This window comes from Solenopsis invicta, chromosome 16, assembly GCF_016802725.1.
Source record: "Solenopsis invicta isolate M01_SB chromosome 16, UNIL_Sinv_3.0, whole genome shotgun sequence".
In the NCBI taxonomy this organism is placed as follows: domain Eukaryota; kingdom Metazoa; phylum Arthropoda; class Insecta; order Hymenoptera; family Formicidae; genus Solenopsis; species Solenopsis invicta.
The window spans coordinates 17,325,277-17,350,866 of NC_052679.1; the positions used below are offsets into that span (position 1 = coordinate 17,325,277).

The 25,590-nt window shown below is 37.0% G+C and overlaps 5 protein-coding genes across 11 annotated transcripts in view; 3 read left to right on the forward strand and 2 right to left on the reverse strand.

Moving 5' to 3' along the window:
* The window catches only part of LOC105196433 (MICOS complex subunit Mic60), a 37,039-nt gene extending 36,118 nt beyond the window's left edge, over positions 1-921 (reverse strand). For 2 of the 3 annotated variants that reach the window (XM_026133763.2, XM_026133761.2), the window contains exons 1-2: positions 693-921; positions 191-276 (exon numbers count right to left, since the gene is read on the reverse strand). In XM_026133763.2, the coding sequence (XP_025989548.2) occupies positions 191-276; positions 693-737 (131 nt within the window). In that variant the 5' untranslated portion in view covers positions 738-921. Of the gene's footprint in view, positions 1-190; positions 277-349; positions 483-692 lie in introns of those variants that run through there. The other variant, XM_026133762.2, reaches the window with a different exon arrangement.
* On the forward strand, positions 714-2,320 carry LOC105203074 (39S ribosomal protein L35, mitochondrial). Its single transcript, XM_011171828.3, has 4 exons — positions 714-889; positions 1,502-1,661; positions 1,760-1,900; positions 2,027-2,320. The coding sequence occupies exons 1-4, from the start codon at positions 856-858 to the stop codon at positions 2,256-2,258; spliced, it is 567 nt and encodes a 188-aa protein (XP_011170130.1). The 5' UTR covers positions 714-855; the 3' UTR covers positions 2,259-2,320.
* Positions 2,321-3,348: 1,028 nt separating this feature from the next.
* Positions 3,349-10,378, forward strand: LOC105203075 (fumarylacetoacetate hydrolase domain-containing protein 2A). Of its 2 annotated transcripts, XM_011171829.3 has the most exons (7): positions 3,349-3,602; positions 5,170-5,331; positions 5,976-6,011; positions 8,732-8,948; positions 9,380-9,714; positions 9,795-9,882; positions 9,979-10,378. In XM_011171829.3, exons 1-7 carry the CDS (start codon positions 3,466-3,468, stop codon positions 10,039-10,041), a joined length of 1,038 nt encoding a protein of 345 aa, XP_011170131.1. In that variant the 5' UTR covers positions 3,349-3,465; the 3' UTR covers positions 10,042-10,378. The 2 variants fall into 2 exon arrangements, with proteins under 2 accessions (XP_011170131.1, XP_011170132.1); XM_011171830.3 differs by lacking the exon at positions 5,976-6,011 and having other exon boundaries at positions 3,350-3,602.
* A 304-nt stretch (positions 10,379-10,682) lies between these two features.
* LOC105203076 (nucleolar protein 16) lies at positions 10,683-12,175 on the reverse strand. Its single transcript, XM_011171831.3, has 3 exons — positions 11,942-12,175; positions 11,265-11,586; positions 10,683-11,191 (listed from the first exon to the last, which is right to left on the reverse strand). The coding sequence occupies exons 1-3, from the start codon at positions 12,046-12,048 to the stop codon at positions 11,051-11,053; spliced, it is 570 nt and encodes a 189-aa protein (XP_011170133.1). The 5' UTR covers positions 12,049-12,175; the 3' UTR covers positions 10,683-11,050.
* Positions 12,176-13,636: 1,461 nt separating this feature from the next.
* The window catches only part of LOC105203079 (atrial natriuretic peptide receptor 1), a 99,345-nt gene continuing 87,391 nt past the window's right edge, over positions 13,637-25,590 (forward strand). Inside the window, exons 1-5 of one of the 4 annotated variants that reach the window (XM_039459071.1) lie at positions 13,637-14,307; positions 14,515-15,147; positions 15,287-15,457; positions 15,957-16,131; positions 16,361-16,569. In XM_039459071.1, coding sequence (XP_039315005.1) covers positions 14,883-15,147; positions 15,287-15,457; positions 15,957-16,131; positions 16,361-16,569 — 820 coding nt within the window. In that variant the 5' untranslated portion in view covers positions 13,637-14,307; positions 14,515-14,882. Of the gene's footprint in view, positions 14,308-14,514; positions 15,148-15,286; positions 15,458-15,956; positions 16,132-16,360; positions 16,570-22,440; positions 23,411-25,590 lie in introns of those variants that run through there. The other 3 variants (XM_026133680.2, XM_026133681.2, XM_026133682.2) reach the window with 3 other exon arrangements.

Sequence of the window (25,590 nt, forward strand, 5' to 3'; positions counted from 1 at the left end):
AAAACACATGACCGGACATAACCTCACCGCGCATTAATTTCACCGCACGAAATCGCTCGTAAACAGAGCGTAAACGTAATGTCAATCGCGTTTTGGACTGACAAGGCACGAGGACGATTTCCGTCGAGCAATGACACGTCTGATAAGTGGCGAGATCTGTCGAAACATGGACTTTGACCGTAGGGCTCACCTTCCATCCGACTCGTACTTGAAGCGTGCCCACGACTCGTAGTACCTGGCAGTCAGATGTAGCCTGGAACAGTCCTGTTTTTTGACCTGCAAGGGTAAACGGCGATGGGATCAGAGCTCCTGAACTTGCGGAGTTATGTAAGCTCTCGCGAAAACATGCCATCTTTGTCACGCGCGCGCGGACCGGGAAAAGTTCGTCCGCGATCGCGGACAACTCGCCAGGGATTCCTCAGGGATCGTCGTCGTCGTCGTCGTCGCTGCTCGTCCGACTCCACGACGCTCGTCCGTCGACCCCGTGCGGTGACGCACGACGGCCGACGACGGTGGTGGAGTCGGTCGGCGCGGGCTCGTCGCGCGGCACTGTCGCGAGGACACGACGTCACGGCGGATCGTGTCATCGTACGGTAGTTTCACGGCGATCCCCGTGGTATTCCAACGCGGACGATCTCACCCGGATGGTCGCGCGCCGTCTGCCCACGATTCTCTCGCACGCGGCTACGTACCCGATTCAGACCGTTGCACGGAAATTTTAATCCAATTCGGAACATCTTTCGAGCGGCCGGTCAGGCAGCCAGCGGGAAAAGGGGAACGACGGCACGGAGCAAAACAGCTGGGCCACCGGGACCGGGCGGAACTGCCCGAAGAGCAAGAGCGGCGAAAAGAAGGATGTTGCTGCGTGCCGTGGGCGCAGCGCTGCGAGGTGGGTGTGCGTGTGGTCCACGGCTGATCCCGCGATCGGCAGCCGTGTCGCGAGGTACCGTCACGCGTCGACAGTTCGTCGCACCATGATACGCCGACGATTTCGCGTCTGGTTGCGTCGTGTATAATGGGACGTGCGACGTTTGGAGGTTAGGTACGCTGCGCCGCCATGACACGCGACTGACGAAGGGAACGCCGCGGAATCGGAACGCGGGCGCGCGTTTGAACGTGCGTTTGCAGGGATTCTCGTCTTGAACGCAGATTCGCGTCTTTTTCATTGTATCATTGTAGATTTCCGATCCACATGATCACAATGCTTCGTCCATTTTTTTCTAATTGAATTCGGTATAAATTAATGCGCATCAGTCTCCTAAATATTCTATACGTTCCAACTCGCAAAAATCAAGTGAGAGCAATCCATAAAGCAAGTTCGACATTCTGTTTGGGCGGTTGTATGTACGTGCTCGAAGTATGATTCGTACGTACATACTCGAAGTCGTGCATGATTAAACGATACTTGATCGCGTATATCGCGTTAGGACACAAGACATTTTATCCCGAATTTGTAATTCTTTTATCTTGCAAGTACTTACTGAATTTAGTATTCCTTCAGGAATCGCAGCGAGAACGACGAGTACAAGTGCAGCAAGTTTCGTTGCTTCGAGATGCGACTCCGCTTTGAATTTCGTACAACATAGAGGATTTGGGGCACTGTCAATCGCTATCCAGAAATGGGCAGCTACTGGACCTACGCAGCACAAGACATTATTAAAGTAATGTAGAATTGTTGCAAAAGTAATTTGTGAAATGTATTAATTTCTGAGTAATAAGGTGTTGAGTCGTTACGTAAAAGTTAATGTTATCCTTTCAGTCATGCGGCGACGGAAAATCGTCTAGCATTGCCAGCAGAACCTATTAACGTGCCAGTGCGAACATTAATCAAGTTTACCATGTCAAAAGGAAAGCGGCGGACCGTGAAGACAGTCGTAAAACGTTTCTACCGACTGCACTGGTAATATTTCAAGGATATAATCAGACGCGTTTTAGCAATCTTGAAAATTATAGATTGCATCAAATATTCTTGAACGATTCGGTATTATAAAAGCCCAAGTTTGAGCAATGAACAATATTTTTACAGGGGTATCTGGATCAGAACATATGCAGGTCGACATAACAAGCTGTGGACGAAATCAAATTCCAGGAGGAAGAGACTGCGGGAACACGTATTCTGCAATTCCCAGCAGTCGACGTTGCTCGACAAGATGACGTCCAAGTACTGGAAGAGACGACACTACTACGTCGACGATCCATACGAGCCGTATCACAATCGTGAAGAATTTTGGATCACCAGGAGACAACCATTACCATAATCATTACCTAATTGTTAATTGCTAGATGATTGAAGAGGTATTAAAGATGATTCTATTCAAAACCATGTTCTCTTACTTAACTACTAATTACATTTATTACGTAATCAAACGCTCTATCTATAGTGATACTATCTTTCTGGATGCGTTACATAAAATATTCTGTGTGCTTTAGATAGGATAAGTTAATGTTTTTTTTTAAACTAAATAAAAGTTAATGACTTATAATTTAATAACTTCTAAAATTTAGTTACGTTATAAAAGTTTGAACAAAAAGCTCAGTTAAGAGTTGCATCAAGAATAAATTAAAAGTTAATTTTGAAAAGCAATTTTATTTATATTAAATTAGAATGTTACAATATTTTAAATAAAACAATTACAATATGGGTCACCAAATAAATATTTTATTTGAAAATTAAATTTATATAAAATAACAAAGAAATACTGTTTTTTAAACATGGAAATGTATTTTTCTTTTACATAGGTAAATTTGTAACTTAAAAAAAAAGGTTAATAAGGTAATGTTTATGTATTTCAAAACTAATTAGTCAAAGTTAAAATTTAATTCATTTTAAATGAACTAAATTAAAAACTTTTTAACTAGTTACTACTCTGATTTTAGATTTATGTTCATCTTTATATCGAGGTTATTTTAGTAGTCCCTCTCTCCACCCAAATATTAAATAATACTACTGCCTATTAATATTGTATACATATAAACAACAAAATAGTGATTATCACCGAGACACATGAAATATCTTCACAGATTCTCCCCCCCCCCTCTTTCATTACGATAAGAGTTTAAATACTCGTAATTGACAGAATTGATGTGTACAATTCACATTTCTAGGCGCAAATGTCGGAATTATTTATTGGCACGATCGATAATGTTTTCGAGACTATAAGATAATATTACGCAACATTGTATTTTATGTTTTACAAGTTTACAGATATATTCAGTGATAACCAACGTTTTGCCCCTCTCCCTTTTTCATCGATCTGTCAAAAATTACATCGATCGACCTGTTCGCATTTTTTTCTTACGAGGTCACGTGGTCGGACCCCCTACGTGCCGCGCGACACTCGAGGGAGCGTGTGCCTCTCGGTCTCAGTTGCGTCTCGTCTTTCACGGCGTTCATCCGAATTGCGTCGGCTTCTCTCATCACTACCTCCCTCTCTTCTCCGCCGGCGATAAACGTCCGTCAGAAAAATGCCGTATCGCGGAAAATTACGACTTCTCGGCAGAGCGTGCCTCGCGTTTGGGAAGAGCGAGGGCATTCAGTGTCTCGCCGTCGCCAGCATTGCCGGCAGCAGAAACTTCTCCGTGAGCAGCACGCTCGATATGAGGTGAGCATGTAATCCCCAGGGCCGCAGCACGCGGCGGGTGCGCGGAATCCCTCGCGTCTCGGGGACGATCGAGCCCCTGAACATCGCTCCACCGTCTCAGGATAGTATTCACAATTCGACTTACACCCAGGTCCGTCTTAAGGATCTCGAAGAGCTGTACGGTCCTTTCATTGATTATAGATTCATTCTCGAATTCTCTAAGGTCAAATTTAATAGCTCAGGTATAAAGACTATCCTAGGACCTTAATTGCCACGCTTGCTCGTGATAGTCGGTTCAATTCCACGGTTCGGCTGTTCGTCCACGTCTACCTGACAGTCACGCGTGCTGCGTTGTCTGCCTCTCTTAAAAGAGAACACGCCTCCGGACCTGCGTCTTTGGGATCTGCCAGGAATTTTCTCGCAATATAAAGACCGCGGATCTCAAGATCATAATCGCTAAATATGAGCAGAATAAATGAAGAAAAAAAATACTAATATTATATTATTCACAAATAATTGAAGGCGCCTCAGAAGCGATATGAAAACAGCAATTTCACATGGGAAAAATTTATCTCATCGGTTCTGTTTGGTTTCCAAAATATTTTGCGATAACAGAAATTACAGAGTCTTACCAGAGGGCTCGGTTGTCGAAACGTTACGAAACGTTTGAACTGCAAAAGTCGCGCAACATATTATTTAATTTTCCCATTTAGATAAATTATATCGCAATAATAATCACATTAGTCGTCGCAAATAAGTGTGTTTCGACATCACTAAACGTACGTTCTTACTTTAATGTAGATCATAACTTTTATTTCGGTTTAACTCACTTGTTATTTTTTTTAATTCTAAAAATGAGAAAAAAAAAGATAGAAGAGATACAATAAGTTGAATACCACTAATATAGATTAAAATGAATCTACATTGATGAAAATGGACATAATTGCTACAAATTGGAAGATTTCTCCTACGCGAGGAGCACACGCGAGTGCGCGTACGCACATGCGTGCATAAATTTGATAGACACAAACGCTGAAGATATGCTAATAGGAAACGTTTTTATTTCCATATGCATGTGCATACGTTTATTTCGAAACTGACTTAACCGCTACATTGTCTATTCTTTTCATCAAGGGTATTTACAAAAAAATAAAACAAAGAATGGCGAAAATTATTTCTCACGTACGCCGATATTCACAGTCATAAATAATTTTCAATCTTCAATTGAAAGGAAGAAATGTACGTATACATAAATCTGTAATTAATTACGCTTTCAATAAAACATTGAAAATTATTTAAGACTATGAATACCGGTCTTAGGGAGCAACATTTAACTCGGTTCTTTTCTTTTTGTTTGTTCTGATCGTCGTACGCAATTATTGGATTTTCAGCAGCGTGTGCATTAACTTATCGGTTTTCTCGTGCTGTTTTGTCGCGATTCCGTAGCGACGAATTGATAAAAGACGTTGCGCTACATTTAGAAAGTCAGGTCACACGTGACGTAACGAAGCACGATGATTAAATCGACCGGCTATCATGACTTTCCTGGTTCGACTAACGCGGCACCAAACACAATGTATTTTCGTAGGTTTGTCCAATTCACAAGTAAGAGCGGGGGCCCGCAGCATCTCGGGGTCCAGCTGAAGCAGGGAGGTGATATCATCGCCGTGTCCGCGGTCGACTCGCGGATACCCAACACATTGAAAAAGTTTCTGGAGGGCGGCGACGATCTTCTCAAGAAGGCCAAGAGGTAGGGAAAGCGATCTAAACATTTAGACGCGGAGTGTCTCGGAAATGTTTTCATATTAAATAATTTTTGCTCGAGAGATAATAATCGTGTACATAATATTTATTGCACATAATCTATAATCGTTTAACGTGATACGCAATTATTTCTAAAATGCGCCATAAATGTAATCAGATTACAACTTGAAAGTGGTTTGCAGTAGATAAGCAACAAGGCCACAATAATACTAGATAATAATAATAATTTTGATTTGTAATTATTCTCAATTACGTTTTCTGTCATGACAAATTCTAATCAGAAATTTTGAAAATTAAATACATCTTCTGATTGGAGTAGTACGATTAAAAGTTCTCGGAATTATTATGTAATGTTAATGAGTAATACGAAAAAAACAGTTAGTGACCTTATTCTTTTTTTTAATTCAAGAAAAAATTAAAACTTTCAATTGTATTTTCCTTTGTAACAAATTCTTTGCCCTTGGGAATTAAATGCGTTTTTTAATGAGATAATTAAAAAGCTTAATCTCGCGATTTTTCTCCCCCCTTTTTTTTAATTTATGGGACATACATTTTGGAATATTTAATATACTAACGGGTGATACAAGAAAAAAAAAGTATCGATCTCAACGTGAACATTTGTTTCGCCAGGGACGACGATTTCGACCTAAGGAAGGCAGTAGAGAGGTTGGTGCTTTCGGCATTCGATTCGTGTGATAAAGTAGTTATTGACCCTTTTTTTCTTCCCTTTCGACTTATAGTTATCTGTACTTGTTCTTCGCCTACGCACATATGTATACGACAGCCGTTGAGCCTCATTTAGCTAGAGTACATCGAGTCACACCTTTGTCAATCGAATTGCTTTTTTCGATGTTATCAATAGCCTTATCAAATTTATTGATTTTATATTTAATTTTATATTTTTCTCTCTCATAACTTTCCACTCGTTCTTAACAGGTATTCAATTAAATTCCGAGTTGTTATGCATTCCCGGCGAAGAAAGTTAAAAATAAAGTATATGCAAAGCATTCGAACAATTGGTCACAGTATTGTCGAAGTAATTTTTTTCTTTCGTCGAACAAAGGAAAAAAAATTCGCCAACCTTCGGCGCGATATCGTACCGAAATAGAAGACGCGAGAGTGACTTTTTAAAACACGAGAGCAGTACACATCCTTATCCTTATAATGTAATTAATCATACGACGATTGCGAAACGGCGGAATTTTAATCACAGACAAGGTAGTTATCTCCTTATCAATAATTCGACAACGGACATCCTGTTCGTATCGCGATAAAATTCGGGAATGGGTATTTCCAAGCAAACGGCTTTCCAAATCGGACGATCAGCTTTTGAAGCTATATCAAAACGAAACAGTCATTTCAATATATTGAAGAACTTACTTCCGATCTGTGTATCGTCCCTGAGCATAATTGACAAAAAAAACCGGATGTGTCGCGTGACGAATATATAATTATATATAAGTGCCCTCGCGGATTTTTTTCGATCATCAGTGTAAATTGCTCTGTGTCACGTAACCACGTGGCTGGCATTTATAAATCGTGCATTGCATGTTTCCTGTTGTTCGGCTTATCGATTTCGGTTAAGTCTTGGCAAACGTATCGCCTTTATCGATTCGCATCCGTAATCACGCTTCGCTATTGTTGAGAGAGAGTGAGAGAGAGAGAAAGAGAGAGCTTTTGAGCTTTCGCATAGCGCGCCACGTCGCATTTGCGTCGCGCGACATTCAACAATTGAGTCTTATCATTGCAACTAACTCTCGATCAGACACAGCTGTTAATACTAACTCAAGGCGGCGTCTTGTGCCTGCTGCCAATTGGCAGATTCTCAAGCTTCTTTGGGACAGTTGAAATTTTTTTAAGTGAAAGCAGCACGCTGTTGTAAATAAAGGGGCGTTTATTTATCTGCGATTCCAAAATATATTTACATTTATTTTTCAATTTAATTTATCGATCGCATCAGATGACGCTTAGCTATCAAACTGGGACATGTGATAAAAATGGTAATCGATTCGCTATTAGAGCATTCATTTATGCGATATCTCCTTCGTTCATTGTCATATTTCGTGCATGTCAGATAAACAAACATGATTTTCCACGCAGCAACCTTATTTTATATACAGAAGAGATAAAATCTTTTCCCGATGTTTTTTTACATTTTCATATTATGCCATAACAAGGTAATAAACATTGTAATAAATTACTGCTTGCAGTCGCTTAAAATTGAAATATTTCCGTTGTGTAGGATGTTTATTAATAAATTGTAAGAACAGTAGTGCAAATTATACTTATCAATTATTCAATTTCTATCTTCTTTTACTATCAATTAATCAATAACCAGTTGCTTAAAATTGTATAATATTTCTGTTGTGTAGGTTGTTTATTAATAAATTGTAAGAACAATAGTGCAAATTATATTTATCAATTATTCACTTTTTATCTTTTTTTATCAATCAATAACCATTTTGTTAATCAATAACCAGCGAAGCTTTTCTTCTCAATTTTTGTAAGAGCGATATTCCTTTGATAATAATGTAGGAACAAAGCAATCATCGTTAGAACTTATCAGAGTAGCATTAGAATGAGCTAAATTACAAAAGTTATCTGAATGAGCATGTATTCAATTTTTTATTATTCAATTAAATGTCTTGTATTTTCATAAAAATCCGCGAAGGTAATTGACGCATAAAGACGCAATAATTTAAAAAGATTTCAGTTAAACAATTTATATTACACGTCATATTTCACGTGAATTTGATGTTTTGCACGCAATATTTCTGTTATGTAATCTTATCTCCGACGAGACGTAAATCGATGAGGGAAACATTTGCAAAAACTACGACGCATAACATATTTGCGGTGCAATTAATCGGAAACGGTGGCACAGCGAACACAATAGAAATGTAAATCTCGGTTTACCCAAATCGATTAGCAATACGGAATTATTGGCGAGATATTGGACGCAGGGAGTAATTGATGAGATTTAGACGTAGGAATAATTGATGACGTTATTACACACTCGTTGCCGCAAGTTGGATTTCCCATGAAAGCCCGTTTATCGTTTACAGAACCGTATGTCGCTCATCGACAGCGATTATCATAATTAACAGGATTGTGCATGGAACGGGAAATGCAGGACGCATTTCTGCATGCGAGTATAATTAAAGTTCTCTTTTTTTCTTTTTACTCTTTGCTGTCTGTTTCCTCCTGCCTGTTTTAATACACCGCAAAGCTTTTCTATATATACTTAGTAAAGGCTTACGCGATGGTTAAAAAAAAAAGAAAAAAAAAACATTCTCCAGGTTTTTCCTCGCGTGCGAGTTGATTAACTTTGATCGAGTGATTCCGGAGTCTATCCAAGACGCTGAATTAAGCGCGATTGCTTACAGAATAGTCGCCGAGGGACGGAGCATCATGCCCGAGGCCGACGTGAACCTCCTGGCGCCGGTCACGCGCATGGACAAGCTCGCCTGTATCGGCCTCAACTACAGCGGACATTGCCAGGAGCAAGGTATACCGACGCCGGAGAGTCCGATAGTCTTTAGCAAATTTCCCAGCAACATCATCGGGCCGCACGACAACATCCTGCTGCCGCAGATCTCGGACGTAAGTCAACGGCGAGGCAGAGAGGAGGAAGAGCAAAAATTGATTGCCGAAGCGCGGGGATGCCCCCGGGGACCGTGTGTTGATTCCGTGGTGTTTGGAAACCGCGTATTTTTAGTACGCCGGGATTACGTCACGATCCCTCTTTCATTTTCGTTCTATTCGTTTCGAGCCGCGGGCATAGCGGCTCTATTGCGATAGTTGCCTCTTTATGAGCGGTTTCTCGCTGAGTCCGCAGCTCCAATGCCGATCGAGTTGCGCTCGCGTATCTGGTCGCTCCATAGAATCGTCATTGATTCATTATGCAGTTTGTCCTTGACACTTGACTTCGAAAAAGTAGAATGCGGCACGTGTTGTTTGTACAGGGCGTTCCGGAAGTCGCGTGAGCTCGGTCGTAGCCCGATTAAAAGTCAATTGATTTTTTGAATTTACAGAAAATCGACTGGGAGGCCGAGCTGGCGATCGTGATCGGCAAAACTTGCAAAGGCCTTAGTAACGACGACGTAGAGGACTGTATCTTTGGTTACACAGTGGCGCAGGACATAACGGCACGCGATTGGCAGAAACATAAGCGGAACGGCGGTCAATTCCTGCTTGGCAAAGCGATGGACACGTTTTGTCCCCTCGGCCCGGCCGTAATTACTAAGGAGGCGGTATGCGACATCAACAATCTGTCCGTGAGGACATGGGTGAACGGCAAAATGAAGCAAGACGGCAACACCAGCGAGCTCATCTTCAAACCTTACGAAATAGTCGCTTATATTTCGCAGTTCGTATTTTTCACGATGATATGTATATCGCGCGATAGTGCAATTCTGAATACGCGCAATAATTAAGTTAAAATTTCAGATTTATGACGTTGTTACCAGGCGACGTGATCCTTACCGGCACGCCAGCCGGTGTCGGGTACACGCGTAATCCACCCGAATATTTGCAGGTACGTTTAACGCTTAATTAAATTAATTAAACTATAATACTCTCTCATCATATGATGCATTGACGACATATTCGATGCTCGATCGCGATGTTTCAGCGTGGCGATGTACTTGAAACCGAGATCGAGAGTATAGGACGTCTGAGAAACAAAGTGATCTGATCTGAGAAATAGAATACACCTTTGGAAAGCGTTAACAGAATTTCGTGATCCTCATAAGACTGGACCTGCGTTCCCTCAGGAATCGACATCCGCAGTGACGTTGAACTAACCCAGGAATCGCAAACGGAATCTGATTCCCGAAACATATACAAGAATAGGTACTCTAACAATGCCAATAACTTCAGCGCAATTGCGAATATTCATGCCAGAGGTAGTATTGCCCCTTTTGAGGGACGCAAACAAGGGCGCCTAGTATCATCAATAACGCAAGAACACCGATTTTTTTTATGTGTCACATATTTTACGTACTTGTATAATTAAAGCAAGATTGTTTCTATTGTGTCTTTATCTCATCCCATCCCATCTAAGTTTAATAGTAAAAATTTTACATGATTTATTGAATTATTTGAAACTAAAGAATCTTTTATTTCGATCATGATGCACTTGTGAATGCGTGAATTTTTAGATTTATGCAATTTATATTACTAAATCGTCAGTCTAAAATAAAATTTTATTGGCACAAACAGTGCACATCGAAGTACAGCAAAACATGTATTTGTCATAGTATCCATTTTTGTGACGCATCCATTTTCAAATACATATTCTACTACACGAAATGCATCAGTATATACTTATATATAGTGACATAATTACAAATATACAAGAGAATCAAAAACCAAAGGCAATTTTTAAATTACGTGATAACTGGAGCAGACTATGTAGAAAAGTAATATGTTCAATTGCTCACAGTTGCTTTCATTAAAACTGTTAAATATATTTTGCCTGTACCTTTTGATTTTCTTTCTTATATTTGAAATTATTTTTTCATTTGCCAATACATTTTGTTACACATAACAAAATATGCCTATAACTTTTATCACGATATAATTCATTATTTTTGATATTTTTATCAAATTGGCATGAACTGTAGTATATGTTTGCTTAATTTAACTTATACATTAATTTCACTGTGAAAATATAAATAAAATTCTTGTTTATTTATATTATATTAGGAACTACAGTCTAATTGCCTACCGCTATTTCTAATAAATTTGTTATACTGTTCCGGAATTCCCTGAAACATTTTCACCTTGGCTCGTATTTGCTTCCAGGTTAATTGATCGTGATTTTTCTTATCTCTCGACATCGCCTGTACAGAGAACACGCAGATAATCAGCTGCTACTTGGGAATAAACGTCGACTTTATAGGCAGAAAGTCTCACCTTGTAATCTTCACCATATTTCTGTATTAAATAAGTGAGAAACTGCGCTTGTCCGTTTGGTAATCTAAAACGTCGTTCTCTAGGAGCTTTCGCCTCTGCTTCCAACTTCTCCGCCACGTGACCCTTCGTCGCGGTCATCCCTTCGTTCTCGTGATCCGACTCGCGATCCTCGTTTCCCGCAACTTTCCTTTTGGCCTCCTTCACCATCTCTTGTTTGACATTAGGAATTTGCAACGCCTCGTTCGCGTCGTACGCTAAACCCATATTTTTCAAATTGACACGAGTAGATTTCGCGTTCGCCCATTCCTTCTTTATCTGTTCACTAAAAGTCAGACATAATAGAACCAGCAGATAACGATTAACGGTACGCTTTACAAACTTTTACACGCGGCACATTGGAGCCGTTCAACAATAGCGTAAACGTAATCGTAAGTGGTCGTAAGACTGCAGTTGTACGTTTATTTCTGTCAATGTAAATAAACTGTAATCTTGGTTTAACTTCCTTTTTATCTTTTTTTAATTCTAAGAATAGAAAGAACCGAGATTAAAGTTAATTTATGTTGATGGAAATGGACGTGTATCTGCGCCTCGCAAGACTTTACTAACAATTACGTTTACGTTACTGTAGAATGGCCTGCGGGCGCAGGTTAGACGTGGTTTTTGGTTAAAAAATTTACCATGGGATATTCGGTAGTTTCCGTAACTTGTTTCGCATCCTCTTTCGATTTACGTTCGGATTGTACTTCTTCTTGCGTTTTAACTTTCTGACTCTTTTAATTTTCATTTTACTCGAGGTGTCTTTTCAACGCACGTGTGTATCTTGACAATTAAAGCAATTCGACCATCGACAACACGTTCCTAAAAGCATTCCACATAGCGTTCAGTGAACTGTGATTATACTGAGATGAGATGGAGAAGTCGAGCATGGTTTGATTAGTTCCAAAAACCGACACTGTACCGCATAGAATGCAGACTCAACGGTTGAGTAAGCTCTCGCTGTTATTGGTGCATTCTTCTAAATCTAAAGATCTGATTGGATGATGTAGAAGAATAACTCAACATGTTGAGTTTGCTGAACGCGACCAATCGGTGTAATCGATCCATGCATTTGCAATTGTATGAAGGCATTGTCATTTAAAACTGTATCTAATGTTTCGACGTTCACATGTGTGAAGAATTAAATATAAATTGATTTAAACAAGAATTTATTTTAAATTAAGCGATAAAAAATATAGTTGATTAAGCAGCACTGAATTAAGTGATAAAAATAAGTTTTAAATTAAATTGCTAATTATTTTAATAATTTTGACATTTACAAGCATCTCTATGATTCCTGCCAACGCGAAAAAACTGTAAATATAATATATTAATGGCTTTACCGTTAATATATTTGCTACACTTGCTAAATTAATTGCTAATAATTGTAAGTTTGTTGCAATATTTCACAATAAATTTAAAATTATTAATTTAGCAAGTGTAGTGAATAGAAAATGCCGAATTATCATCGTACGTAAAAAAAAACAATTTAAAAAACGTTTATAAATCGTTTATAACCAAAATAACACGAGTCCTTATTCAATGTTTATTTCATTTTTAATTAAAAAAAAATTTAAATTTAAATAAAGAACTCGTGTTATTTTTGTAATAAAAGGAGGCGATTTATAAACGTCTTTTGAATTTTTTTTAATACGACGATGATTCGGCATTTTCTATGCACTAAACTTGTTAAATTAATAATAATTTCAAGTTTATTGCAAAATATTAAAATACTAGAAAAAAATTTGTTGCATAAGGAAATAAGTGATTTCCGAATAAATATTTCTTATTTCTCTCTCGTTGTATCAATGATTTTATTTATGCTGAAAAATAATTGAACTAATTTGTTTTTCATTCTTTATAATAATAGCTGTAAAGAAATGCAGAAAAAAACACATTTTACTTTTTACTATATATGTTTAGAAAAAAAAACACCAATTTTTGCATAAAATATTAAACCGCAAATATAAACAGACAATCTTATCATTTCAAACAATAATGTAGACAGACAGTTATCAAATTGAATGACAAATTTAATTCGGGACGGGAGGGGGGAGGGGGACAAACGAGAAAATACAGAAATGTCCAATGGAGGAAGAAGAAACCTCCAGCGGGAAAATGATAGAGAGAGAGAGCAATGACAAGACCAACCACTGGAAACCATCCCCCGAGTGAGATCACCGCTCGACGTGGCCGAGAGAAGAAACCCTCGTGGAAACTCGATCCCTCGAGATGAAATGAAACGGCAACCCCCTGAAGGACTCGAGTGGGTGGGGGCAGTCAAGTGTGAGTGTGCATATCGGAGTTTTCGATAACTACTATCAATTGACGTGAGATATCCATGATAAAAGGCGTGCGCGCGTGTGTAAGTGCTCGCTCTTGTCAGCGGGACAAGGCGGGCGCGTGATCAGTCGAGGTGTCAGTGTATTTCCGGCGATCCTGATGTGAATTAATCGCGATGCCTGTCTCTCTCTCCCGCTCTCTGTCTGATCCTATCTCTCGCGCGTTCGGACACTTCCGAAATCGGAATCGACAAATGCCGATTTCGCGCGAGCAACTTTTTTCATTAGTCAGCCGCTACTCCTAATTGTGTTCTTAATTTCAAACGCTGATCGTGGTCGAGCATTCGCGTACGGATTGTGCTCGACGAAGCTCGAGGGAGGACAAAGAAACGTGGATGAGTTAAATTCGACATAATGCTCGCACAGTAGCTCGCACGTAAATATTTTCCTCGACGCTCGCGTATTGTACGTAGGATCGTGCTGATAGAATTCCTGAAGTGCTCGGCGGATGTCGCGTACGATACCCGCTTTAAAAATATATCCGCGATATGGAATCTAAATAGTTTTATAAAACTAATACGTTACGTCTTCGATAAACGCTGCGGCTCGATTATAATTACTCGATAGCTCGATTATAATCTTCAATGATCTTCTGCGTCTCTCAAAATAACAGATAACGGCAAAGTCACGTTACACAAATACGCTATTTACGAGATCTGCAAAAAGTAAGTAAATCGGAAGCCCGTTGAATCGGACGCCCGTTTGGTGAAGATTTAATTTTTGAAATTAAAAATTCGAGAAGTCTCTCCTTTTACTCAAGTTCAATTTAAAGTTTTTATTTTTATTCCCGATTTCAAGGATGAGAAAGATAAGCGTTTTAAAAACAGATTCTTTTCATTAAGCTCACTTACTCTTATCTGCATTGTTCGTAGTTCCATTGTAATAAAGCCAATCGTGACAAAGTAACACAGTGGCACGATGTAATTCGCGTAAATCATTAAAAGATAATTCGCTTGGTGAAGCGATACTCCCCGGTGAACCGGAAGGAAGCGGTAAGTGAAATAGCGGCCGATACAGTCGGACAAACCGAAAGGAACTCGAGAGTGCAACGAAAACGTGTCGCGTAAATGAATCGCAAAGACCGGGAGTGCGGCTGCAAAGACGGCGAAATAGTGATCTTATGAATCAGGATTCTGCACATGGTGGGGAGCAATGATAAAAGATGTTTATCGGTTGATCGTGATCGTCAGTGACGCCGGGACGACAATGTTTCGTGATTTCCAATTCGGCGCGACGGAGGATGCGATCTGATCCGAGGTTCGCTCCTTTGGGTCCACTCATGGGTTCTCGCAGGATCGTCATCCTGACGATCTTATGGCTGATGTATCGGACAGAGGGTAAAGTTACGTGCCGCGATGCCGAGGTGCAATTGCACCACGACTGCGAGGCGTTGTGCACCAACGCGAGCCGCGACGGCCTTGATTCTTGCGAGCTGAGGGTTGCCGTTCTCCTACCGGCGGATCCGAGATACGACATTTCTCTATCTAAAGTTCTCCCGGTTCTCGGTAAGAGTTACTCGGGACATCTTCTCAAACAAGCTGAAATCAACCACCGCGGAATTGAACAAACTCAAGCTTCGCACACGTATACCATCGCAAATTCAGCTTCAAATTGTGCAAGAGAGCATATTTTTCTCTTTTACAGAATTAGCGGAGTACGAAGCGAGATCGCGGGATCTGCTACCGTACTGGCTGAAACTAAAGTTCCTGCCGAAGGACGATCGTTGCGACGCTACGTACGCGCAAATCGGCGCGATCGACAGCTACACCCAGTGTGCGCACTTGTTTCTAGGGCCGGCGTGCGATTATTGTGTCGGTACGTCATTTAAAATCCTTTTATTGATTTTTGCGGAATTCCATTTAAAATATAATTGCCACAGAAAATTAATGATTCTGTAAATAAATGATTCTAAATCCTTGTTCTTGATCGCTTATGCTTTAATCCAACACATAAATTACTGCAATTAACTGAGAATGCTGTTTCGTTATATAAGATTTGTTGTAATATATTACATTAAAATTTCCATAATTTTGCGCATAAAGATTTCTGCATTAAAATAATTTGATTGCAGTTACAATACAACAGCAAATTTTAGAGTGTATTTTATGTTAAATATTTTTTTCTTACAATTTTTTTTTACTTTTCGTACGTTTTTTAAGTCTAAATATATTACTGTGTTTCACGTTTTATAGTTTTTTGTTTTTAATATTAAAACAAATTTTTTTTTCCGTATAAACGTATGACATATATTCTTTTTTTATATTTCCACGTTGATTCATTACCGTGACATTAACGAAGAGTTTTTTTTTTTCAGCGGTCGTCGGCAGATTGGTAAAATTTCTTGGAGCACCATTAATTACCACGGGAGGCTTTACTTTTGACTTTACCGAGAAAAAGATCGAATGTAAGGACGAATATTTTATGACCACAAGAATCGGAAATTTAGCCTTCAGAGACATCGCCAAATTTTTTGTGGCCATAATGGATCGGTACGTTCAAAGTTTACGTACATACAACGACTTATCGATTACATTAATGAATAACACTTTTATCGCGGTGCGTTTCCGCGAGAGAGATTATCGACAATTATAATATGAATAATGATTGTTTGAAACGATTATTTGATAAATGATAAGTGGGGATAGAAAAGTAAAGGATGATGAAGTAACGGGTAATAAAATTTCCTTTTACTGTACTTTTGGTTTTTTCATGAATTAGCTACGAGTGGCGTAAGGTGCATTTGATTTATGAGACGAATGGGCAAAGTCAAGTCGGTGGTAGACATACATGTCAGCTTATGATGAAATCAATGGTTGAATTCATCAAGAAGGAACATAACATTACTTACGGCACTTACGACATTGAAACTACGATTACCAGTGATTATCCAGAGGTCTTAAAGGATCACGTTAGCAATTCGTACGGCGGTGAGTAATTTTCCTTTTAATTAGTTATTAGAGCATTTAGTTAAGAGACTTAAAATTATATTAGAAGGATGTCTCGTTAAGATTTAAAAGTGCTCCAAATAAATTCAAAATAAATATTTATCCAATCGAGTTGTACGCCTGCGTGTACAAATATTTTAAGAGAAATAACATAAAGGAAATAAATTCTATATAAAATTTCTTTATACAGCAAAAAAAAGCGTATAAAATTGCAAATAAAAAATTAAAATAAATTTTATGAAAAATGTGAATTTTTCCACTGATCAAATAGAAGAAAAAAGCAGAAAAATTGCTTGTTTTGTTTTTCGCGAGACTTGACGTTATACAATCAATTAGCAAACAAATGAATTTGTTGTCAACAACAATAAGCTTATGAATAAGACTGTAATAAAAAAAGAACTTTTCGAAATGATTTCGTTAATATATCTAAAGAGTTAATTACCGATACATATCATACGTTTAATGATAATTATGTTCTACTGTAATTCTTCCTCGTATGAAATACCATACTATCGAATTTAGATTAAAGAGATATTAATCATCGTTTCGTGTTTATCCATATTTATCGCCGGGCTTTAATTGATTGAACGGTAGACAACGATGCTCCAAGTGTTGTAAACAAGTATTTAAATATAAATTGTCTTGAAATGACAAAACTGTGATAAAAATATCATTTCCATGGATTTTTCCAAAAAAAAACATATGGTTGCATATGGTTGCATCCAATCGCATAAAGTTTGATATACAGACATTATTTGATAATTAAAAAATTGATAATTATAAAATTATAATTGGTTCAACAGTCAATTTACCGTCAACATACTTTGATCAGATAAACCTAAAATATATACGGATCTTATCTGCGACTTTATATTGGCGACAAAAAGAAATTGCTTTTAATCTCGAGACTTTCTAAATGTGTACTGCATATTATATTTGCAGTTTTTATTGCATATTAATTGACAATTAGTAATGAATAATTTGATAAAAATACAGTATATTGTGTATTCTCAAATGAATTATTTTGTAATATTAACGGAAATGCTTTAGTGGTTGCTATAAAATTGGCAATGATCAATACATTTTGAATAATATGAAAGAAAGATGATACATTTCGCACATTAATCATTTCAAGGGGTTTCATCGTAGTTTTCTCATTTCGAGGATGTAATTGTTTCTTCTCTTAATACTGAATATCATGATGCTATAAAAAGATTTTGTTTGAAGGGGAAAAAAGGTGTATGTATAATTCAATATTAAAATACAATTAATATTAAAATACAACTCTTAATAATTATTAAATAGTAATTAATAATTATTATATTGTGACAAACAGCCTGGTAAAAAGATTATATAGTAAATAAAATACGTAATAAGTAAACAGATTATAAATAACATTAATTATATTTTTCTATAATTACACTACTGAATAACGTCATTACATTATAAGAATTTTATCGATGCCAACTTCCATTGATAAGGAAATCCAATTACCAGATGCGGAAAATATAATCTATTAATAAGTCTCAGTTAAATTATTGCTCGTTTATAATATCTTTAACGGATAAGTATTTGCGTAATTTTTTGTTTAACTCTTTTTAATCATTAGGCGAATCATACCTTATCATATCTCATTTTGCACGTTATCGCATAACTTATCATGCTTGGACATTTCTATTATTGATATCTTCTCACACGGCTTTATACGTCACTACGTCTATATTTAAACATTTCCTTAATGAACTTACGAGATTATCGTTATCTATTTAAAGTGTTACAAGGATTTTCACCCGGGAGATTATCCCTTTATATATTCGAAGATAATATCTATCGTGCGTCAACATCAAATAAGTATGTGACACCATTACATAATAAAATAATGTAAAAATAAATTATTAAGCTGAGCTATAAGAATAGCTGAAATAATAAATACTTTCACATACGTTGCAACGTGATGGATATAATATATTTTACTAAGGCATTCTGTAAATAAAATGAAGAGAGAAAAATACGATAGAAGTTAGCAGCGTTGGTGAATATTAATCGATATATTTCGAGTACCGAAGCGTTTTATCAACTGTCGAAAGTATCGCTTTACCGCATAGAACTCGTCAGGTTCGTGAAAACAATCTTATGTCGGTAAAAATTGTTGGCAATAAAGACCGATGACAAGCAAAAAGAAGGTATACGTTTTTAATTAAAACTTATTTTTGTTTAATTATTAAATAAACTAAACGTTTCGACTTACTTAGTCTTCCTCTCAACAGTATTAATAACTTATAACATTATAAATAAATAAATCGGGAGACTCGTACATTCAAATAAATATAAATAGATAGATATAACATTATAATATTATATTCATATTTATTTGACTGTACGCTTCCTGCTTTATTTATTCATAACGTTATAAGTTATTAATGCTGCTGAAGAAGACTAAATGAGTCGAAACCTTCAGTTTATTTAATAATTAAACTGAAATAAATTTTAATTTAAAATGTTTCGTCTTCCTTTTGCTCGTTATTGGCTTTTCACTCAATTATTGGAAAATACAAGCGATTGACTTATTAATGTTGATAATGACTTATACGGCTTTGCAAAGCGAAACATAATTTTTTTTTAGATCTGAGCGTTAAATATAATAACATGTAATCAGAAGTACACACATCACGTGCACGCGGTAATTACGCATATTCATAAAATCTTTTACATCTAAAATTATTACATTTTATAAAATTCATGCAACCTTTTCGCTAAAAAAACAGTTCCGTTCGCTTTTTACGTTACGCGAGAAACGTGCTCATTGAACAAGTTATAATGTAATTTTGTTATCTGTAATTATTTTTAACGTCCTATTGAATCGCGAGAAAAGTTGTATAAGAGAGAAGAGTATATAAACGCATGAAAATTGAAGAACTTTACATTTGTGTCATTCGCATGTCATCCACCAAATGCAGAACAGAGAGACATTTGTCGATGTTATGTTGTCGACATGTTATGCATAAAACGCATTGGTCATAAGTGCTTATTTGCATATGCTCTTAATGCACATATCGTGGTGACACATGTGCACTGAGAAAATATGCAAATGGGCACTTACGACACTTTTCCGGATATTACATAAATATTGCATTTTTTTTACGGTACATGCAACAAGGTTGAATGACATTAATGCTCGGCAGCAACCATCGTCGAAAGCGACATCTCTTATAATAAAAACATTATCAAAAGAATACAATTAAAGTTTTCAACTTGAAAGAAAACCAAAATAAATAGTATTAAATCTCAAGACAAACTTTTAATAACTGTCAAATATAACGCGCGCGCGCGCGCGCGCGTATGTGTGTGTGTCTGTATCATTTTTATTCGGAGTACAGATTATTTTCCATTATTCACGATTTTTTCGATTGATATGGAAACCACTTTTTTTTTAATAAAAATTTATTTGGATGTTCATCATATTCTTTTTCGATATTCCTTTTTTATATTTTTTTTATTTACATTTTTTGTAAATGCATTTTTACAGTTTGGTTTTAAATTAAGAAGATAAAATAAAATGCATGCAAATATAAATCCAAATCGTGAATACCTAATTGTATATTCATGAGCAAGATAATTCAAACTAAATATTAAATTAAATTTTACATATATTAAAAAATTTGTTTGCATAAAAAATGTATTTTTTTTTTTTATTTAAATCTGTATCTTTGAATAAATAGTTCTTGATATTGCTGTATTGATTTAATGTTATTCAAATGTGTTCTAAAATTGTGATATCCTGAAAGTTTCTCTCCTTTTTCTCTCTCTCTCTCTCTCTCTCTCTCTCTCTCACTTATGCTTTCAGAGATTTATTTTTAAATGATAAAAGAATCACGGGGCAACTCTTGCATAAATGACACGATCGATAGTCCTTTCATTTTGAAAAATCTAAAAATTGACCTTGACAGAGGATTTATGATAAATGGCAAGAATATGTGCTCGAAACGATGATGACGAAAGAGTCTAGAATCAAAAATAATTTAGAATAAAAAATTTATACGTATGTTTTTAAAATGTATGATACAAGCATGTTGCTATATTTTTTTATATGCTATATTTTTGTATTTAATAGCATTTTTATTATGTATTTTTATTATGCTCCTACATTCTCTTATTTTTTCGATAATGTTACATATGTATATATGTTCTAAAATAAATTAGTAATGAGGAATGGATTCATACATATTTAGAAAAGGGGGACAGATAGTTAATGATTGCAATCTCCGATTTATCGATAATTTCTACTCATAATTTCCTCTCACGTTTGTGATTTTAGATACTGTGAAATCTATTTCTCTAATATTTGCAGGCACGAGTGCAATAGTGCATTATCGATAAAAGAATGCGATAGAAAGATGTTCTATTATATTTTTTTCGAGATATTTCCATTTAATAAGACAAATTTATTTGTCTTATTAAAATTTTGTCTTATTAAGAAACTAAATTTATATTTATAAGATAAAATTTGCATGCCTTCTTTTTAATAATCATGACATTTTTAACACAAGAATAAATTTGTAGCATAACACACTGTATTAATTTTACATAAGACAGATATAATAAAATCTAAAAGAGTAGTTCGTTATATCGGACTGACGACATTAAAACACGAGATTAGAAGGTCAGTGTCAGTCATAGTGGTTCTTGGTGCAGAATAATAATTTTTTAAATTTTTACTACATTCAACTCAAACTGAGCACCACATTCGTCGAATCCTGGCTGAGATGTTGTTTCTTCGCAATAAAATAATTTACAGTTTTTTTTATTATATATGCTTCTTATATCATTAATACAACTATTCCGGCTTCATGATTGTGTTTGAAGTCCGACGAATATGCGGCGCTCAGTTTGAGTTGAAAATTCTAAAACCTAAAAATAAAAAAAAAAAAGAAATTATTATTCGGCACCAAGAACCATTATGACTAATACAGGCCTACTAGTCGCGTGTTGAAATCTAAAAGAATTTATAGTAAAATATTCTCTGCTACGCCTCTTAAAAATACTTCACAGTTTACATCATAAATTTGGAATTGATTTCCTTTTTCTCTTTTCTTAATAAAAATATTTAACGAGCGTATTTATTCATTGTCTGACTTATCTATTTTTAATTTCAAAACTTCTCAAGGTTTTACAACAAGCAATTTCCGTTAAGCTTAAAGTTAAACAGAAATTAACCACCCAATAAAGTTGTGTTCGAATCTATTTACACTCCCGGAGTTTAAACACTCGCACAGATCTTTTTATTTGTCATGTAAAGAATCGCCGTGATATGCGTGAGTTTCTGATAGTAAAATCTCCGCAAATTTCGTATAACGCTTAGCACGAGGCTTCCGTTCAGAAAGACAGCCCTAAATTTATCAAGGAACGTCTGTTCTCTGAGATACCTCTTCGCGAATCTCTTTCTACAAGATGCTTCACATAATTGCAGGCGCATGCTGCTTTTCGAAAGAAAAAGAAAGAAAAGTCAAAGTCGCAGAAATCACTTTTAATTTGAGGTCCTTTAAACACTGCCTTCGTGCCCCGTGGCGATTCGATGCGGAATGAAAGGTGTGGTGTACAGAGAGGGTACGCGAAAGGATCGACGCATGCGTTCCACATCCTCCTCGTTGTGCTTCCTTCGTGGAAGCGCACAGCAATGTCCACCTACACGATCTCGGAGTGGCGGCGTGCTCGTGCTCGCCTAGAGCGAGCTGGGCGCGCGATGTGGGGGTGATAAAGAGGGAGGACCGGCGGCAAAGATAGACCGATAGACAGATTGGGAGATGGATAAGGAGAGAAGAGTAGCGCGAGAGGGCGGCGGAGAGACCGAAGGGAGGAAGGGAGAGAGAGCCGGAGGCAGGAAGAGTGCGGCAGAGAGTGAGGGGAGATGAGAACGCAGAGGAGGAGGAGCGATCGTCGACTTCGGTGGGCGATCCGGAGTACCGTGCTTTCCTTCGGTTCGCTCTCAGTTTCAATCGCGCGTTCCGAGCTTGCTCCGGATGAGCGTAAACCGGGGAAATCGGAGAGATCGGTGGACCGGGGACCGCGAAATCTAAAATCATCCGTGCAAAAAAAAAAAAAAAACAATGAAGCACCTCGAAATATGAGTGACGAGGGATGGGGGATCACGATCAGCCCGATCGCTCGCCGATCGATCTCGATCGCGAACACCGGCTCATCCTCGTGACTGGCTGTTTTCAAGAGATGCCACACGCGTGCGACACGTGTTCCGTGATGCAATCGAATGATCCGTGAGACGGTGGAGCTAATTGAGTTCACTTGCGAATACAGTTGGAATACAGTGAGAAAGTTGATCTATCAGTGAAGGAGCTGCTGGAGAACGGTCCTGTCGCGTTTCCTACCGATATATCACGACCGCGTCGTCGACGATACGGTCCAGGACGCGCGTGTCGTTCGCCGTTAAAAAGAACATCGGCAAGGCTTTTTTTTTCTCTATCTACGGTAAAGAGGGCCGAGACATCTCGAGTTCGAAATTGTTCGTTCGTGCGTGCAGCTGTCTCTCTGCCGGCTCTCTCGACCGGAAAGCACGTGACATTGTCCCACTGGGTGTTCCAGACACTCCTTTCCTATATAGGAAAGGATCGGAACATGATCTTTGTACGAATTGACTGGTCTACTCACGTTTACGGTTGGCAAACTTCGTGAAATGCAAAGAAAACTTCATGTTAAATCTAATACAATGCTGAATTTTTCACCATGCGATTTCGAATTTCGTGGAAAAGATACATCTGATGTTATTAAAAAATTCGATTTTGCCCTCTTTCTGTGTACGTGATAATTGAAGGTTTGAATTATAACCAATGTATTATGACGGATAAAATAATGGACACCGAATCCACACTATTCGTTTTAAATAGCTATAGCGATTTCTATATCCGAAATTAAAATTATAAATTAGAGAGTTTTACTTTTGGTTTGTGTGTCTTAAATCCTTATAATTAAAATTTCATGAAGAATACAAAGTTTTAATCCCTAGGTGAAAACCTCACTAAAGTTTTAATCCCTAGGTAAAAACGTTACTAAATAATAAGACTAGAAAATACGAGTTCGCGCGATCCGTCATTATTAAAATTATTGCAATTTAATCCAAGATTTTTTGGTGCGTTTTGCAAAAAAAAAAAAAGTTGTCATAACGCGACATCGACTTTGACCGTCGCACTGTTAGCTGCTTTCACGTGTTACCGTCCTTGATCGTCGTACAGCGAGCATCGCGACAGCGCGAAGTTCGGTACAAATCGTTCCGTTTTTTTTTTTTTTTCTTTTGAGGAACATTAATCGTCAACGCGAAAACGAACGAGACGATTGAGCGTGATGTGAGTCATAAAGAATCATGCTAACGTTCCTTTCGCGCAAACTGATTGAAGAACAGCTGGTAATAAGTTCTCGCATTTTTTCACTTTTTGCTTTTTCGATCGTTAGTTCATATTGGCGACGGAAGCAAATATATTCGTGTACACACAACACACACGGCTGATGGTCTTTACTCCGCTCCGAAATATCTCTTTTCCGCCGGGCGGCGTCGCCGTGGCAATGAAGCGCGGGAATCTTTCCGATGCGGATATGCCGAAGTCATTCGTTATGCGAATTTTATGTGACCCCACCTCATCATAAAAAACGAGGCTTTAGGATAGTTTGATCTCGCCTAGCGGATGAAACAGTTCGTGACTTTCATAAATAAAATGAGATTGCATAATTCAAAACTGATATTAAACGCCAGGCTCTGCACGCAGTATATGTTAAATATATGAGAGCGAATGCAAATATGAATCGGCGAACGCTAGCATCGATTAACACTAAAATCGAAACTATTTTGATTCAATTAATTATTCAATTTTTTAATAGTTTTTTTTTATTATATACGGTATAAAATATTTTTAACGTATGCGAACATATGAATAATGTAAAGAATTCTAATAATACAACAGTATTAAAATAACCTTCAAAAAACACGAATAGATAATCGTCAAGTTAACACCTTCCGCGGTTCTAATATTAACACATTATCACATTCTGATTAACGCCTGACTTTTTAATGGTGTGATACTTTTGTAAAAAATAAATGTCATCTAATACCAATGTAATGAAGTTCTGAATAATATAAATAGCTACATGATAATGTAAAAGACAAAGTGCGCTACCCGTGAGGATACAATTTTATTTAATCATGTTACACATAATATACTTTTATTATTATATGCTTATAAATATGAAAATTCTATCATAACATGCATAGTAAGACATAAAAGACATACTGGATAGACAATGTGCCGAGAGAAGTTGTTGAATAATTTACTTCTTTATCCGTCAACCAAGAAAAACTTAAAATTAAAATTTTCAAATTGTGTTATTTAAAATTAATAATGGAAGCAGAACGTTTGATTTTTGAGGGAAAACACCAACAATGAATACTAAATATAGCAATTTTGTTTTAGCTTACATAATTACATAGTAATCAGAAAGTAATAAATTATCATATTATTATATACATCACTTTATGCAACAAAGGTCAAACAAGTTTAAAAAAAATTTGACTAATTTATTCGATTTAAAAATGTTTTCCAGATTGTTAAGAATCGCATTAATTTAGTTTGGAATTCGATTTTTAGGGATATTTGTATGCACATTATTTATATCTTGCATGAGAAATAGTTTTCTTAATTACGATGAATCGTGAATGAGAACGATACCCTCAATATTTTCTCATATTTTACTAATTCTACTATGTAATTTTACATACAACGGCGCCGTGAAGGTTACTAGCAAGTTAGGTTTATTTTGCGAAGTAATTGATCCGAATGTGTGTGTTTCATAAATTAAGTATGATTAAGTAATTTGAAGTTCCTATTTGTGATAAACGCCGCGCTTTGAGCGCAAACTGTCGAACGTTAAATACTCTTGGGTGTGTTCCAAATGTGACACGCAATTCAATTAATTAAGTCGGTAGCTCTGTCAGCCATGAGGAGA